The sequence below is a fragment of the Bradysia coprophila genome, unplaced genomic scaffold (genome assembly GCF_014529535.1).
Source record: "Bradysia coprophila strain Holo2 unplaced genomic scaffold, BU_Bcop_v1 contig_232, whole genome shotgun sequence".
NCBI lineage: Eukaryota > Metazoa > Arthropoda > Insecta > Diptera > Sciaridae > Bradysia > Bradysia coprophila.
Window position 1 is genome coordinate 19,867,984 of NW_023503493.1, and position 15,291 is coordinate 19,883,274.

General features: G+C 34.3%; 1 protein-coding gene across 1 annotated transcript in view; it reads right to left on the reverse strand.

Annotated features, from left to right (window-relative positions):
* Positions 1-15,291, reverse strand: part of LOC119075648 — a 162,951-nt gene that overhangs the window by 47,886 nt on the left and 99,774 nt on the right. Inside the window, exons 6-14 of the mRNA XM_037182135.1 lie at positions 11,031-11,095; positions 10,543-10,705; positions 5,167-5,300; positions 3,800-3,917; positions 3,466-3,732; positions 3,074-3,364; positions 1,621-1,755; positions 1,275-1,391; positions 304-476 (exon numbers count right to left, since the gene is read on the reverse strand). Coding sequence (XP_037038030.1) covers positions 304-476; positions 1,275-1,391; positions 1,621-1,755; positions 3,074-3,364; positions 3,466-3,732; positions 3,800-3,917; positions 5,167-5,300; positions 10,543-10,705; positions 11,031-11,095 — 1,463 coding nt within the window. The remainder of the gene's footprint in view (positions 1-303; positions 477-1,274; positions 1,392-1,620; positions 1,756-3,073; positions 3,365-3,465; positions 3,733-3,799; positions 3,918-5,166; positions 5,301-10,542; positions 10,706-11,030; positions 11,096-15,291) is intronic.

A 15,291-nucleotide genomic window follows, 5' to 3' on the forward strand; every position in this document is an offset into this window, starting at 1 on the left:
ACAACTTTTTTTGTCATCATTACCAGAACGTTCATCATTAAAACAGCAACGTTCGAGTGAACATTTTCAAACACTTCAAAAAAATGCATTCCCAATATTTTATAATTAAAATTTATGTACACAAGCGTTTTTTCTGCCATATGAAATATATCGAATTTTCCATGGAATGACAAACTATATAATATAGCCAATGTGTTTAGCGATTGTTTCATTGGCGGTTCTACGCTCACACTATTTAAACCGTTTACCCATTTACGTATAATGAATCAACGTCATAGAAAATAATAAAAAAAGAGAACTTACCCATAAATTTGCGAATTAAATGGCAATGTTCTAATATATTGCCTGTGCATACGAAATGAGCTCATTTGATGAAACTGCAATGAGGTCGATGGAACAGGAACGGGAATAGGCGATGTTATTGTTTCTCTATTAACAGCAGCTGACTGTACCAACGACTGTAGTTGTTTAACTTGCTGTTCAACACAAAATTTTGAAATTTCCATTGAAATATAATTTTTTTTGCGTAGTAAAGTCGAGCTAACATTTGTATTTGTTCGTATAATATTGTTTGTGGCTTCAATGTTATGTACGTAGTTGGCCATTGTCTGGGCCGCAAGTTCACTTAATTAAATTTTACAACCGCATTAGGCTAGAAGCGCGCATAACACACCATAAAAGAATTACTTTCACCGAGATGCACATGGACGATCGAAATGAATTCGAAATAGTTCGGTTCGCATTAAAAAGTTTAAAATGCAAAATAGGCCCACATTAAAGCATGATTGCCTTGATAGTTGCGGAAACATAACTGAATTCGTTTAAATACTGCGTACTAATTTATAGGTGTAGGAGCAGCAGAATTCGTTTCGGGACTTTTATAGAAATTAACGTTAGTTTAAAAATGGTCTAGGAAGTACAAATAAGCAATACGGTTCTAACCGGAACATTTCAGTTGTAAGTTATTGATACTTGATTATTTGTTCACCCAACTCAATATAGGAACAACGACTACATGCGACCATTCTCAAAATTAGCCCAGGTAATATGGAGTATACTCTCGTTACACGGTTTGAGTGTTAGAAGCACACAGAGAGGTGTGACTACTCTACGAGTGGTCCCACTTCCATTCAATGAAAATGACTGAATCCTCTACTCCTCTAATCCTTGAAACCACAAATTATAGTTCTTTACAACGGTTTTGAGTACAACAACAACCAATAAGCCAATATTTATGTCCAAGCTCAAGAAATGACTGTCAAATGAAATCTTACCATTTCCTTGTTTATCGAGTGTTCGCTTTTCAGCAAAATATCCAAAACTTGAAGAGTTATTTCATTCGCCATTTCTTGTTCGCTGTAGGTTCCTTTTTCGAGCAGATATTCTCCAATCTAAAAAATTTGATAAAACCAAAAGCAAATCAATTATTGAAATTAACTTCATTTTCGTATGCATAAGGTGTAGCAACACATACATCCGCTATTGAATTGGGATCATATGTTCGAACATAAAACATATGCAGAGACATTTAAATTTCTTCCACATGAATGATCCCAACACACACACATAATATAAAAAGCTTTAAAAAAATGGAACAAAACATTCTTTCTATCCACCCACCTCTTGCAATAATCCTAGTAAAAAGCCAGCTTCGCCGGGAAGGAAGTCGGCATGGCGGTTCATTGCATATTCCAGACATGATTTAAGCACAGCTGAACCATTTGTTTTTTGATAGCCGTATGTAAGCCCACGAAACTATATGATAAATATGGTAAATAACAAGAACGAAAAAAATGACTAACCCAAATGCGAATAAACGAACAAATTCCAGTTTTTATTTTCTTTCTTTTCAAATGAAATACTTTCGTTATTTGCATTAGCTGGAATATGATGGCAAAACTTTTAAAGTTATTAAAACTTTTTTCTTCTTGTACACACTGTCTGAGCTAAATTATTAGCTAAAACAATGTCTGCATTGGTTAAAGGAGTTAGCCAATTCGGGTTGTGCGGGGAGCATTACAATTTGGGTTAAATATTTTTAATCAACCTTTTAAAATGTAAATACTCTTCTATGAAAGCGGTGCCAATTAAAAAGTTTTATTTGGACTGTAGAATGGAAACATCGTCTGCGGTGCAGAAATGACATAATTCAATCCTTCGGAAACTATTTGCACTTTCCTATAAAGTGCATAGAGATGTAGATGCTGCATTGGATTGTTTATCGTATTGTTAGAATCACTCACACTATTATGGTTTAATAAATAAAAGAAATACGAACTTTAAAGTTTTCTAAGGGAAATGTTACAGCTCTTGAAAAGTATGTTTACGAGACTGTGACTATTGCTGTACAGACATTTCAGTGTGTAATTCGAAAAAGCGATGCTTATTTTCTATTAATTGGATCAATCGTTTCATGCTGTACTAAATTATTTAGTTCCGAATTTCCAATTTACGAAGAGATGTACCAAAGATTTATTCGCTGTTGTTTGTTAGATTTTTATTCGTAACTTCTTATAAAGAGCTTCCCGTTTTATTTCTGTCTATTGAAGTTGTTCTCGTATTTGTTTTACAGTTCTGAAAACTTACAGCAATCATTTATACTATCGGGCTTCATCAATGAGCAAAGAATATGAAAGTTTTAAATGATTTTATGTTAATGTGGTAGAGGTCGATTAAAATACATTTGAATATATTCGACAAACAATGAATCTTGAATATTATTTCGTTTAATCCACTTATAGCAAAAATCGTCGATAACTTTTACAGCTTCAACTGTCTCTATTCAAATTGATCAAACGTATCCTACAAGAAGTCATTTATGTGAAATCAATCCACATTCAAATGTCATCTGAAAGCTTTCTTGAAAGGATAAGAACCTTAAAACAATAATCCGAACTCGGACACGAATGGAAATATGAAACTAATAAATTGGTTACTTAAAACCATGATAACACTTAGGACTCGAATGAACGCGCCCCGACTATTTCTCAATTCCGAACGAAAGAAAATATTTCAATTTTTATATGTAAAGAAAATAAAGTTTGGAAGTTTTTATTGCTTCTGATGAATTTACCTCGTTGTTAACATCGACTAGAAAATCAGCTACACAATTCGAAAAGTCTGGTAACAGCCAAACTGGTTTACCGAATCCTTTCTGTTCACATATTCTCAACGAATATCCGTCGAATCGCTTTGGGCAATCACCTTTTATTGGAGATCCAGGTGAACTTGATGGCCAATATGTGCCAAATATTGTATCATTCGAACACAATTCAATAGCACCGATGTCGACGACACTAACATAAACACTTTTCGATACTTTACCAACTTTATTCGACGATATGCACGTATAGTTTGCTGATTTCTGTATTTAAAAGAAATGAATTTCCATTATATTCCCTTCAGATGTCATCATGTTCAGGTAATTTGTAAAAAATGTATTGTATGACAGTGAATTATACTCACTTGAATGTTATATATCTTCAGAATGCTTCCATCCGGATATAAGTCTTCCCACATTTGAACGTCTGGGTCCGATTGAAACAATACATTATTTTTTAGCCAACTATATCCTAGCCGGAGAAGCGTTTGATCATTGTCAGCTGATACACATTTTATATGCAATGACTCTCCACGGTATATGGTTACGCTGGGTGGATCAACACGTAGTTCTGGCTTTGATAAGATATTTATTGCTATTGAACGTCTTTGTTCCATACCCGAATCGATGACCTGTATAACATTGTGATTGATAAACGATTTGCGTTCCGTATGCGCATGTAAAGTGGTCGTTAACTACCTGGCACGTATATACACCCTTATCAAATCTACTGGCTCGAGTTACAGCTAAATGTGATATATAAACATCTTTGGCATTCCTATCGGGAAAATCCATTTGCCATATTTTCCGGTGTGAGCTGAGGAAGATATCAAGTGTTAGATAAGGTGACATGACATTAAACGAAAAAAGAAAACAATTGTGTCGGAGCGGTGTATCGAAATAAATAGCCGAATCTTAGCACAACGAGATACAGTGGTAACGATAAAATTAAGTTTCGAAAGTTTCGGATTTTTAGAAATTGGTTGAAATGTACTTGATAAATTCTATATTTACAGTTAACACAGGTAGTTGCAAGTGTAGTTAGTAGTTAGTGTTTGTGATAATTATAGTCAATACAGTTAACGAGGCCAGCGACATAATTTTGCATGGTAACTAGGGGAAGTAGGATATTCGCTCATTTCACACTTCTGCCCCTCTAACGCGGAAAAACAAACTTTTGCATCTTTTCGAAACGCAAAACTTAACATATAAAATTGAGAGATAGTGTGTTTCAACTAGCGTGATTGCTACCTTTGCCGTCGGACAGTAACAATTCATACAGTTGTCAAAAAATCACTTTCACTAGATTATCTTCAGCACATATTCCAAAAGGATCTTAAGTCTCAATAATACCCATCTAATAAAGACAATTTCGTCTTTCGTCACTATTTGACAAAACAATCATATTGGTGGAAATATAAGCTCCTCAAGAAACAGTCCTCGTTACTTGCCTTGAAACATAAATCCCACTTATATGTTTCTCTACCCGACGTTCCCATAACTGAAGCCGTTTTTGTTTAGATGCGTTTAAAGGATTTGACGGCGGAATACTTCAAGACAAAAGCGAATTCTTGTTGTGAAAGAAAGTTTTCTTTGTGCCAAGACGACGGGTCATGCAGTTGAAAATTTTTGTTGAAAAATAAAATTGAAAAAGTTTCCCACATGTAATTTATGCAGAATAAGGTTAAAAAGTTTTTAATCCCCTTAAATCGAAGAGATTTTTTTATAACTTGTAGATTTTCTTATACATTTCTTTTGGCTTTGTAAAATAAAGGTAAGGTTCAGTAAGTTCAATCTCTTTCTTCTTTTTCCACAATTTCTTTTTTATTATTTTGTGGTAATTTTGGGGGAATTTCCTTTGTACGTGTGTATATATTTAGGTATGTGTTAAATAAAGAAAATTAGTTTAAAATTGAATGTACATGGCACGGATTATTTATATGGATGAAGGGAAATGTTGGCATGCTTTCAATTGCTATTGGCATTTAGTTTGACTAAGTTTTATGAGGAGGGGATGAATTTGATTTTTTTTATTTATTTATAAATATTATGATTAATGTACTCACCTAGCTTTCGTTACATTTATTAGTACTTTATTCTTGTACCATCTGAACATTAGTTTCGATGATCCTTCAGCTGTGCAGGTTAGATTAAAGTCGTCTCCTTCTCTAATCGGTGACATTGTATTGACGAAAAGTGACTAGAAGGAATCAATTCAAAATTAATTTCAACGTATCGCTTGGGACGGAAACTCTATAAGGACAACTTGGATAAAATTCCAATATTCCATTTCAATTTAGTTCAACTACTGACTAAAAATAAAATTTATTCATGAATTTTTCGGCGTGTACTCTACAAGCTAACGTATTACAATATAAATTCGATCGAAATGCCGCAACGGATATTTGTTCCTCTATCTATTTCTATATCCTCTTCAAAATTTACATTTAATATTATGTATAGTGTATGGAGCATATTCACTTATATGAGAAGTGAAAATCGCAGCAGAGATACGTTTCTTCTCTTTGGTCAACCAACATGCCTGCTCCTACATAATTATTAGAGAAACGAACTGTGCCAGTCAAGCTATTTCTTATTTTCACGTAATATTAAATAGGAAAATTAAGTTGTTGTAAACACCTCCCTTCGACGAAAACAAATCTTCCTGAGTCTCAGATGAAAAGGTTTCATTTGTCCGACTCGATCCGATTGATAGGGTGCTTGATGCTCAAAAAGTACGTGAAAAACAGTTAAAACACTGAAAGTCGACCTTTTAACACAATGTCATTATTCTAATAAGAGCAGTGTTAGGACTTTTTCATTCTAATTGTCTTGGAACAAGTCATCAAAAAACTTCAATGGATAGGCATTTCATACTTAAAAATACAGTGAGGGATTCTTTTGAAAAACAGCCTACCGAAATCGGACGCATTTTCCAGTGGATGTTTTATATGTGCCTAGAAAGGTATTCGACCCTAGAAGCCAAAACCACTTTCAAAACAAGGCATCAGAACAGTCGGAGCGTTTGCTGCGACTTAGCCTCGTACGACCCGTAATCCTATTTCGTCCGTAACCATAATACGTCCGTAGCCGTAATACGCCCGGAACCCTAATACGTGTACAACCCTCTAATGCGTCTGTTACCAAAATGCAAGTCAAGTTGGGCATGGTCAAATTTACTGAAAGTGTTAATTTTTTAAATTGCGCATAGCGAAAGCCCGTACGAAGTACCTCTCAAATAAAACCAACAATTTACGACATTATTTTAGAAACCCAAAATTTTTTGCCAACTTTCCATTGGGTATTATCTCTCAAATAAAACAAAAATTAGCAAAATCGGATGATATTTACTCGATTTACGTGCAAAAAACACTTAGGGCCGAGTAGCGGCCTTAGTCCAATGGCCCAAATTTGAAACTTTTTTTGCCACCATTCTATTCGGCATTCAATTATCTCTCAAATGAAACAAAATCTAGCAAAGTCGGATGAGATTTACTCGATTTATGTGCAAAAAACACTTAGGGCCGAGTAGCGGCCTTAGTCCAAGGGCACAAATTTGAAACTTTTTTCGACACGTTCTTTTCGGTATTCAATTACCTTCCATAAAAAACTAAATCTGGCAAAATCGGATGAGATTTACTCGATTTATGTGGAAAAAACACTTAGGGCCGAGTAACGACCTTTGAGCCCTCCCAACAAGCTCGCGTTGCATTCTACACAAAAACAATGTTCAGCAACTTTGTTCTACTCGTCAATACCTTTCATTTGATATATCACAAGCAGCTATTGCGTGCGTATTTCGGTAGATATCGTCGAAAGACTGAAAAACACCATTCGACGTGTTACAAACGGCATATTAATCTTATAAGCCCCCAGTACTTCGTACGGGGCTAAAAATTCTTCGAAGTTTGTGTGGCTGGTGAAAGGTGATCAAAAACCGAAAACTTGCACTTTTCTTACAAAAACTTCTCCAGTTACACGAGCCGGTCGTGTGGGGTGTCATTAAAAAGGTAATCACGCGTACTATTGAGCCGAATAGGGACTTATTGTGTTAAAAATTCATCGACACTGAAATATGTGCAGTTAAAGTTTTCAAGCGAAGACTCACACTGTTCTTACTGAAATTTCTCGAGGTACACAAAACGTACATGGTCGTGTGGGGTATCATTTGAAAGGTAATTGAATGTGCTTTTGGGCCAAATAGGGTCTTATGAAGTTTGGATGAAACCTAAACATTTCAACTTCTATTTCATCGTAGATGCATCAAAACCACATAAATAGGGTCTTATGTGGTTTTGATGCATCTACGATGAAATAGGCCCAAAAGCACATTAAATTACCTGTCAAATGACACCCTACACGACCCTCTACGTTTTGAGTACCTCGAGATATTTCTGTAAGACTTCGGTTGAAAACTTCAACTGCACATATTTCAGTGTCGATGAATTTTAAACACAATAAGTCCCTATACGACTCAATAGTACGTGTGATTACCTTTCTAATGACACCCCACACGACCCTGTACGGCTCGTGTAACTGGAGAAATTTTTGTAAGAAAAGTGCAAGTTTTCGGTTTTTGATCACCTTTCACCAGCCACACAAACTTCGAAGAATTTTTTTGAAAGTTGTTTTGGCTTCTTGGGTCGAATACCTTACCTTTCTAGGCACATATAAAAAAATCCACTGGAAAATGCGTCCGATTTCGGTAGGCTGTTTTTCAAAAGAATCCCTCAGTTAAATTCCTAGGATATGGAGCCTTGGATTATAACACCGTCTCGTGAAAAATGAATTTTGAAATCAGTGCCGTTTCCGGTTGCATTACACACTAGGCAAATTGATGTCATGTTCAAAAGTTTTCTGAATTACGGTATTCGACGGGACTTAAACATTGTCAAAAGATTTTCAAGTACTTTACCCTTACGAAAACATTCCCGAATTCAAATGATTCTTTTATTCATGACGGCAAAATAATGCCTCATTTATATCGAAATCGATATAAATATGAAATTCGATTAAACTCACCCTCAAACAATATTGAATGAACTAAAATCCTGTTTATTTCATGGAAAAAACAAATTGAGAAAAGTATAATACGTTTTCAGCCTAAAAGAGGTATTCTTCCTTTCTTTCACAGACAAAAAAGCCGCATGCGACCAAATATTAATTTTCGATCTACCCATCAAAATTGCTGGAATCACAAATGTTCTTTTTGTCTCAAGAGCTTGTAAGATTGTCTGTTTTCTAATAAAAACAATTGTGAGGAAAAGTTTTTCTATAGAAAACAAATAATAACCCGTAGATAAGTATACGTCTGATGGTAAAACAAAATAATCTGAGGGATGATGTAAAATATCGTTCTTTCAATTAAAAAGAAAAGGGCCTCCCGGAAATATCTTCAATCATATTAGTATTGTTACATCGATAGAATGAGAGAATTAAGAATACTGATGGAGTGGTAATATCAAGTTGATGGTTGATAAATACGGTGGCACGTGAGTTTTTTTTTTTTTACTAAAAATCAATTCAACAAATACATTCTTTAACGTTTTAACGCAGATATTAATATTTCAGAAACGTTATTTCGATACGATTATTAAATCTATTACTCCGTTTGATTATAGCATTATTATTTGGAACGCAATCTTTTACTCCATTCGTATTAACATACAGTTTGCTCTATAAGTGAACAATATAGTCAGAGCTCTACCTAATTTTACCGTTGTTGTCGATAAGAGATGTTTTCTGAAAGTCTTGATTTATGGATGCTTGAGACAGAAAAAGGGGATCTGCTTCGCTATAAGCTTTTTTGATTTTTTTTTGTGGTCTCAGAAAAAAAAATCAGCCACTACGAACCGTCGTACCGGTAGAAAAACCGGGTAACCGCAAACCGAAAATGTTCTAGGCATTTTTTAAGGCGGCGGAAAAAATTAGGTCGATTGAAGAAACAAAATTTATTATTAAAAAAATCTGAGTAGAACAATTTTTTGCTTAGAATAACTTTTTTTAGATTGAATTTTAACATCTAATCAGGCTATCGCTGAACCCAATATTTCAGAAATTATACTTTATAAATTCCTGTTTTATTGAATACTAAACTTCTTAGTTTATACCACCCATACATTATATCATACTTAAAATGGTACATACACACCTGCCTTTAAATAATTCAAGTTCCTCTACGTATTGCTACGTTTAACGATAGCTAAACAGCAAGAAAATCTCTTGATTTCATAGTTAAATTTTTCCTAAATCGAGATAGAGCTGTTACCATCAAGGTAAAGATACGTGCACGTTTTATGTCAGCATGGATTCATTATTCGTTACACGTGTGCGACAAGAAATAGTTGGCATTTGTTGTTGTTGCGACAGAAACGTCGTTGGTATGTGCAGTGCAGTTACTCCACAATGTTTAACTAAAAAACTTTCCAAATATTCCATTTTATTGAGGATGCTCGGATCAACCAATTTCTTATAAGAACTACCATTTTCGTCGCATGACTCGTAGATATGTAAAGTACTAGTATTTCACTCACTCTCAATCATCAAGAAAAGAAATTTGGTTAACTTTCAGAGAGTCGACGTTTGACATGAGAAAATCATATCAGACATGTAGAAAAAATCTAAGTTATCTCCACTTTAACTTCAAAGAAATTCAGTTGCATTTCGAACTATATGAATTCTATAGCAATTTCTCATACTAAGCTATCTAATGTGTGGAAAAATTGTTCACAATTTCGTCTGAATTTAACATTTTCAACTGCAACAAACATCTGACACGTTCACAATTTTTCCTCACAATATATGTGCTGATAGACCGACAGTAATCTGGTTAGTTTCCATGGTAGCAATAATGAGTGGAGCATTAGATACTATGAAGTGAAAAGTGGATCGTTCTCTCTGTCATTAAAACGGCTTAATGGATATGTATGGTTTTTTCACACCGCTTCAAAGCCTACGAAAACTCATTTTTGCATCAACTACACGTGTAGATATAATAACAAAAATTTGCGGCTCGAGTGTCGAATATTGGAACAAGTCCGTACACACATTCCATTAAATGTATCATTCTATTAAGCCGTGCACAACTCGATTCCATGGATTAAAGTTTACTTCACCAATAAAACGATATAATTGAGTGCTTTTAACATAAGATTAATCATTCGTTAAGGAATATCCACAGGAATATTTGCTGTGCCCAACCATATTCTAACCACATCCGTAATTGTATATCATATCACCACACATTATTCACATTTATATACACAAATGATTTATGATACATAAGCTATTCAAAAATCTGGGTTAATTCTATTATGGTACAATATAAATTGTGTGCCTACACTACATTCATGACATGACACAACCAGAAAAAAAAAAGTTAACAGACTTGTAAAAAATGTATTAAACGAGCCAAATAGCTCAATAAAAGGAAATTTTATTACCTGCAACCGTAACGCAGCCTCTTCATGAAATTCCAACATAGTCGGAATAAAAGAAACATTATCGAGTCGTCCCCTTTCCTCCAATTTTTGTACAACGTCACGAATTTTGGGGCCGTCATTTTTAGCACCAAAAAACTGAAATGTTATATCCGCACTAGCAATTCTGGAGTGTTGTATGTGGAATTGAGTATTATTATATTTTTTTTTTGCACGGTATGGGCAATATTTTCGTATGGAATGGCATGAAAAGAAGGGAAAAATAAAATTTATTTCATTTTTATATACCACTGTTGTTATGGTTGAAAATGGTATGTGTAAAGGAGAAGAGAGAAAAAAAATGTTCTGTGCGAAAATTGAAGGAAAAAAATGGGTGAAATATTATTCATTCAAGAATATATTATTTGCAAGTAAAAAAAAAAGTTTAGATAAAACTTCAAAATCGACGTATATGAGTTATAGCGATAGTGGTTTGGTTGCGTATTACTTACGTGGTTCGGTATACATCGATGGTATTTATTTTGGTAACGTTGAAAGCTCTTAATGCCCGAATTAGCTGAAATGAGAAAAATTGGAATACATCAGTCAGTGTTGAGCCTCACTTGAATCGTATATATTTTACAACAGTGAATAAAACATGTAAAACTAATTAATAATTGATGTGAATATAAAGCTGTTAAAACAGTCCCGCCTTTGATACACTCAGTTTTCCTAAATACACTTCCATACAAATTCAATTCATCATTCATCTACACTTAAAAGGGTTATGTTTAATACGTACATATTTATTTGCTACAATTTGCTAGTGCTTTTGGTTTGGCAAACATACATACATGTATAGTATAAGAAAACTTATCACAAGTTTCCATTCTCTAACTTTCATCCCTTATTCAATTCGCATTTCATATTCCACTCAAAACTAAAATCCAACTCTAAAAGCCTTGGAATATCATTTTGTCAAATTTTCGGTTATCTCACTGTATCTTAATTAAAGAACTAATAATTAATATCCGAGAGAGTTAAAGGCTATAACCTATATGTGTGTGCATCATAGAACATACGCCATATCCATGGCACACAACCAAAATGTATAATAATTTAACAAGCAGTAAGTTTCCGACTATCCATACCGTCTTATCTAACGTATCCCCGTTGTATAACCATGTATTAGGCTTGCTGTAACGCTCGTATATTATACTTTGAATATAATTTGCCTCAAGCAATTTACTAAATCAATATTTAATTTATGACTACAATAATTAGCGAAAGGTATAATCACATTGAAAAAGGATTAAAATCTTCATTAAGCTCCGGTTCGGAGTTCATATTTTCCAGCAATATTAAGAAATTCATTTGTGAGACAGTGAATCGTATTATGAAAATGTTAAAATGCTGGTCGGACAATGAACGGGAAGCGTTATTATAATTGATATAGGATGTGCTGATGATCGTTTTCGAATTAAATTTGGAATTTTCGAAAGTGAACATAATGCATAAGAACACTCTTTCTTTGAGATGTAAAAGATTTACTAAAATATCTGAATAAATAAAAGCCATCAGAACAGTCTGCGACTGAGCCCCGTACAAACCCGTATATATCTATTGCGTACGTGACCTCGTACGTGACCCTAGTGCGTCTGTCACTCTACTTTGACCGTAAGCCTATTGCGCCCGTTAATGTGGTTAAAGTAAAATTATTATGAAATGTTTACATCTTAGAAATTGAGCATAGCGTTACGACGTTCCTTCCAAATGTAACAAAAATTTCAAATAGCCCTAAAATTTTAATTTATTGAGCATAAATACACCTAGGGCCTAGTATCGGCCTCAGTCCGAGGACCCGAATTAATTTTTTTTTTCAACAACATTCTATTCGGCCTTCGATTACCTTCCAAATGAAACAAAAATTACGAAAAACGGATGTAATTTACTCGAGTTATATGTAAAAGACACATAGGGCCTTAGTAGCGGCTTTAGTCCAAGGACCCAAATTTAATTTTTTTTTTCAACAACATTCTATTCGGCCTTCGATTACCTTCCAAATGAAACAAAAATTACGAAAAATGGATGAAATTTACTCGAGTTTTATGTAAAATACACATAGGGCCCTAGTCCAAGAACCCATTTTTTTTTAACAACATTCTATTCGATGTTGGATTACTTTTCAAATGAAACAAAAATTAGGAAAAACGGGGAAAAACGGATCAAATTTACTCGAGTTATATTTCGGATCCTCTGACGAATGAATTTAGGATTGCCCCAAGGATCTGTTTTATCTGCCATTCTGTTCACACTGTTCATCAATGACATCAAATCCAACTTTCAACGCGGTAAGATCAACCTTTTCGCCGATGACACTACCATTTATGCTGTCGGCGAAGACATAAACGAGTTGGTGGACATATTGAACCAGGAATTGTCCAAATTTGATCAATGGGTTGAACGTTAACAAACTAAAATTGAACCCGAAAAAAACGAAATTCATGGTCCTCGGCCACAAAAACATCGAAGAGATGAATGAACTCAAGATAGGCAACGCAACAATCGACCGTGTTGCAGAAATCAATCAGATACCTAGGATGCGTGATTGACGAAAAATTGAATTTCAATGCAAACTGCGACTACGTATGCAAAATGTTGGCCAAAAAAATTAATTTCTTCAGTCTCATTTCTAACAAGTTGGACAAAAAAAACAAGGATACTGATCTACAACACGATTATTGCTCCACATTTCTCATACTGTACACACATCGAACGTCTACAAAAACTGCATAAGAATCGCCTCCGAACCATTCTACGGAAAAGACAACGCACCAGAACAAAGTCAATGCTCGATGAATTGAACTGGTTGGTTATGGATACAACAACAAATTGAGCGCGATGTGTTGATTTTCATATATAAAGTAACACGCGGCCATCTACCGCAATATCTCGTGAATTGTTTCCAATCCGGCGAAGGAAGATCATACATTTTGAGAAACCATGGAGACTTGAGGCTACCACTTTACCGAAAAAGTGCCACGCAACGAAGTCTAATGTTTGACGGGGTGAAAATATACAATGAAATTCAGAGAGAAATTAGAGAAAGTGAAAATTTTAATAATTTAAAAAAATATTGTCTTGATTATGTGAAAATGAAAAATGATGAAAATTAATAGTCTAGTTAAATGTAAATAGTTTTTTAAAGCTAATAAAACAAACTAAACTAAAATACACATAGGGCCGAGTAGCCTTTCACGTCTAAGGCCCACTCACCCGATTTAAAAAAAAACTTTTTTTTTCCTGGATTGGTTGACAATACCTATCATTTGCCGCATCACTTACATCCCCATCGTTTATTTTGCCATAGATATCACCAAAAGACCTTAAATCACTTAGGTGGCCCTAACTCACGAAGGGCCGACCCGAATATGTCCATCTTCGAACTTAGCCTCACTCACTATTTCGACTATCTTTCAAAAAAAATCGAACATAGACAAACACTTTACAATCACCGTCTGCTTCGAATTCCATCAATTACACACGGCATCGTAATTCTATGAGCCCCTTTGTACTTCGTACGGGGCTAAAAATTAAACGAAAGTGTTACGCAAGTCACTCTGATGTCTCGTTCTGAAACATCAAATACAGTCTGGACAACGATTCACCTTCAATTGAAAATCGGACTGTTTGTCATTAGTTTAGTGATTTAAAAATTATGTTACATGATTTTAGGGAGTTTTTTTTTCGTCCAGAATTTTACTCCTAAAATACTCTCTCTAGGTTGTTTATGGTAAATGAATTGAGGGAATTGACAATTCGTCATGCTTTATCACATACGCAAGATGTAATGAGATGTAACTCCCTGTATACCTTCGATATATAGGAAGAAGAAAAAACGTGAACCATAAGTGCTGAAGGGAAATTTCACGTAATTCACTTAATTACATTAGTTTGAGTTGAACTCATTCAACATAATCGCTATCCACACCTGAAGCCACAACTGTTTATTTGATCAAACATTCATGTCGTGAGCATATTTTCAGTATTAAATATTTCATATATCGATTACTCGCCGATATTATGTTCCTATAACAAGCGATAGCAGTCAAATCAAATCATTTTATCTTTAAACGTATCAGTGAAACAAATTTAGTTGGCGCTTAACAGCGTCAAGGAAGCTGTAAGCAAAACAGACATCAAATCGTTTGTCTTTGAATTGTATTGACACTAATAAGTATGCTGATTTGATCAACAACATGATATAAATATTTGTGTGCTAAACAAATAACAAAAAAAAAATATAAATAAATCGTTCGTCAAAAATGTTGACATTGACGAATTATACGAAAATGTTCGGATCGGATTGAATTCCATTATTTCTACAAATGCGAAAACATTTTTTTTTCGAGATGAATATGGAAATTATGTTCGAAAATCCGATGTAATGTGTCGGTTTAAACGTATTACATTGGTTTCTACATGAGAAATATAAATAAAGTTTAAAATGTGCGGATTTTATTCAAAAAAATATTTTTGCAATTTCGCAAAAATTATCATTATTTATTCAAAGTAATTTATAAAAACACATCATTGTTTTTATACAGCAGGTTTATGTAAGCCCACCGAACGCAGACTGAAAACTCGTGATTTTTGTATCGGATGTCCTTGGGGTAATGCTGCTATGAACAGGGGACTTGTTCTAAAGATAAATTTTTCTCTGTTCGCTGCTTAGATAAACAAGAGACAATTTATTACTTCTCTATTTCAAAT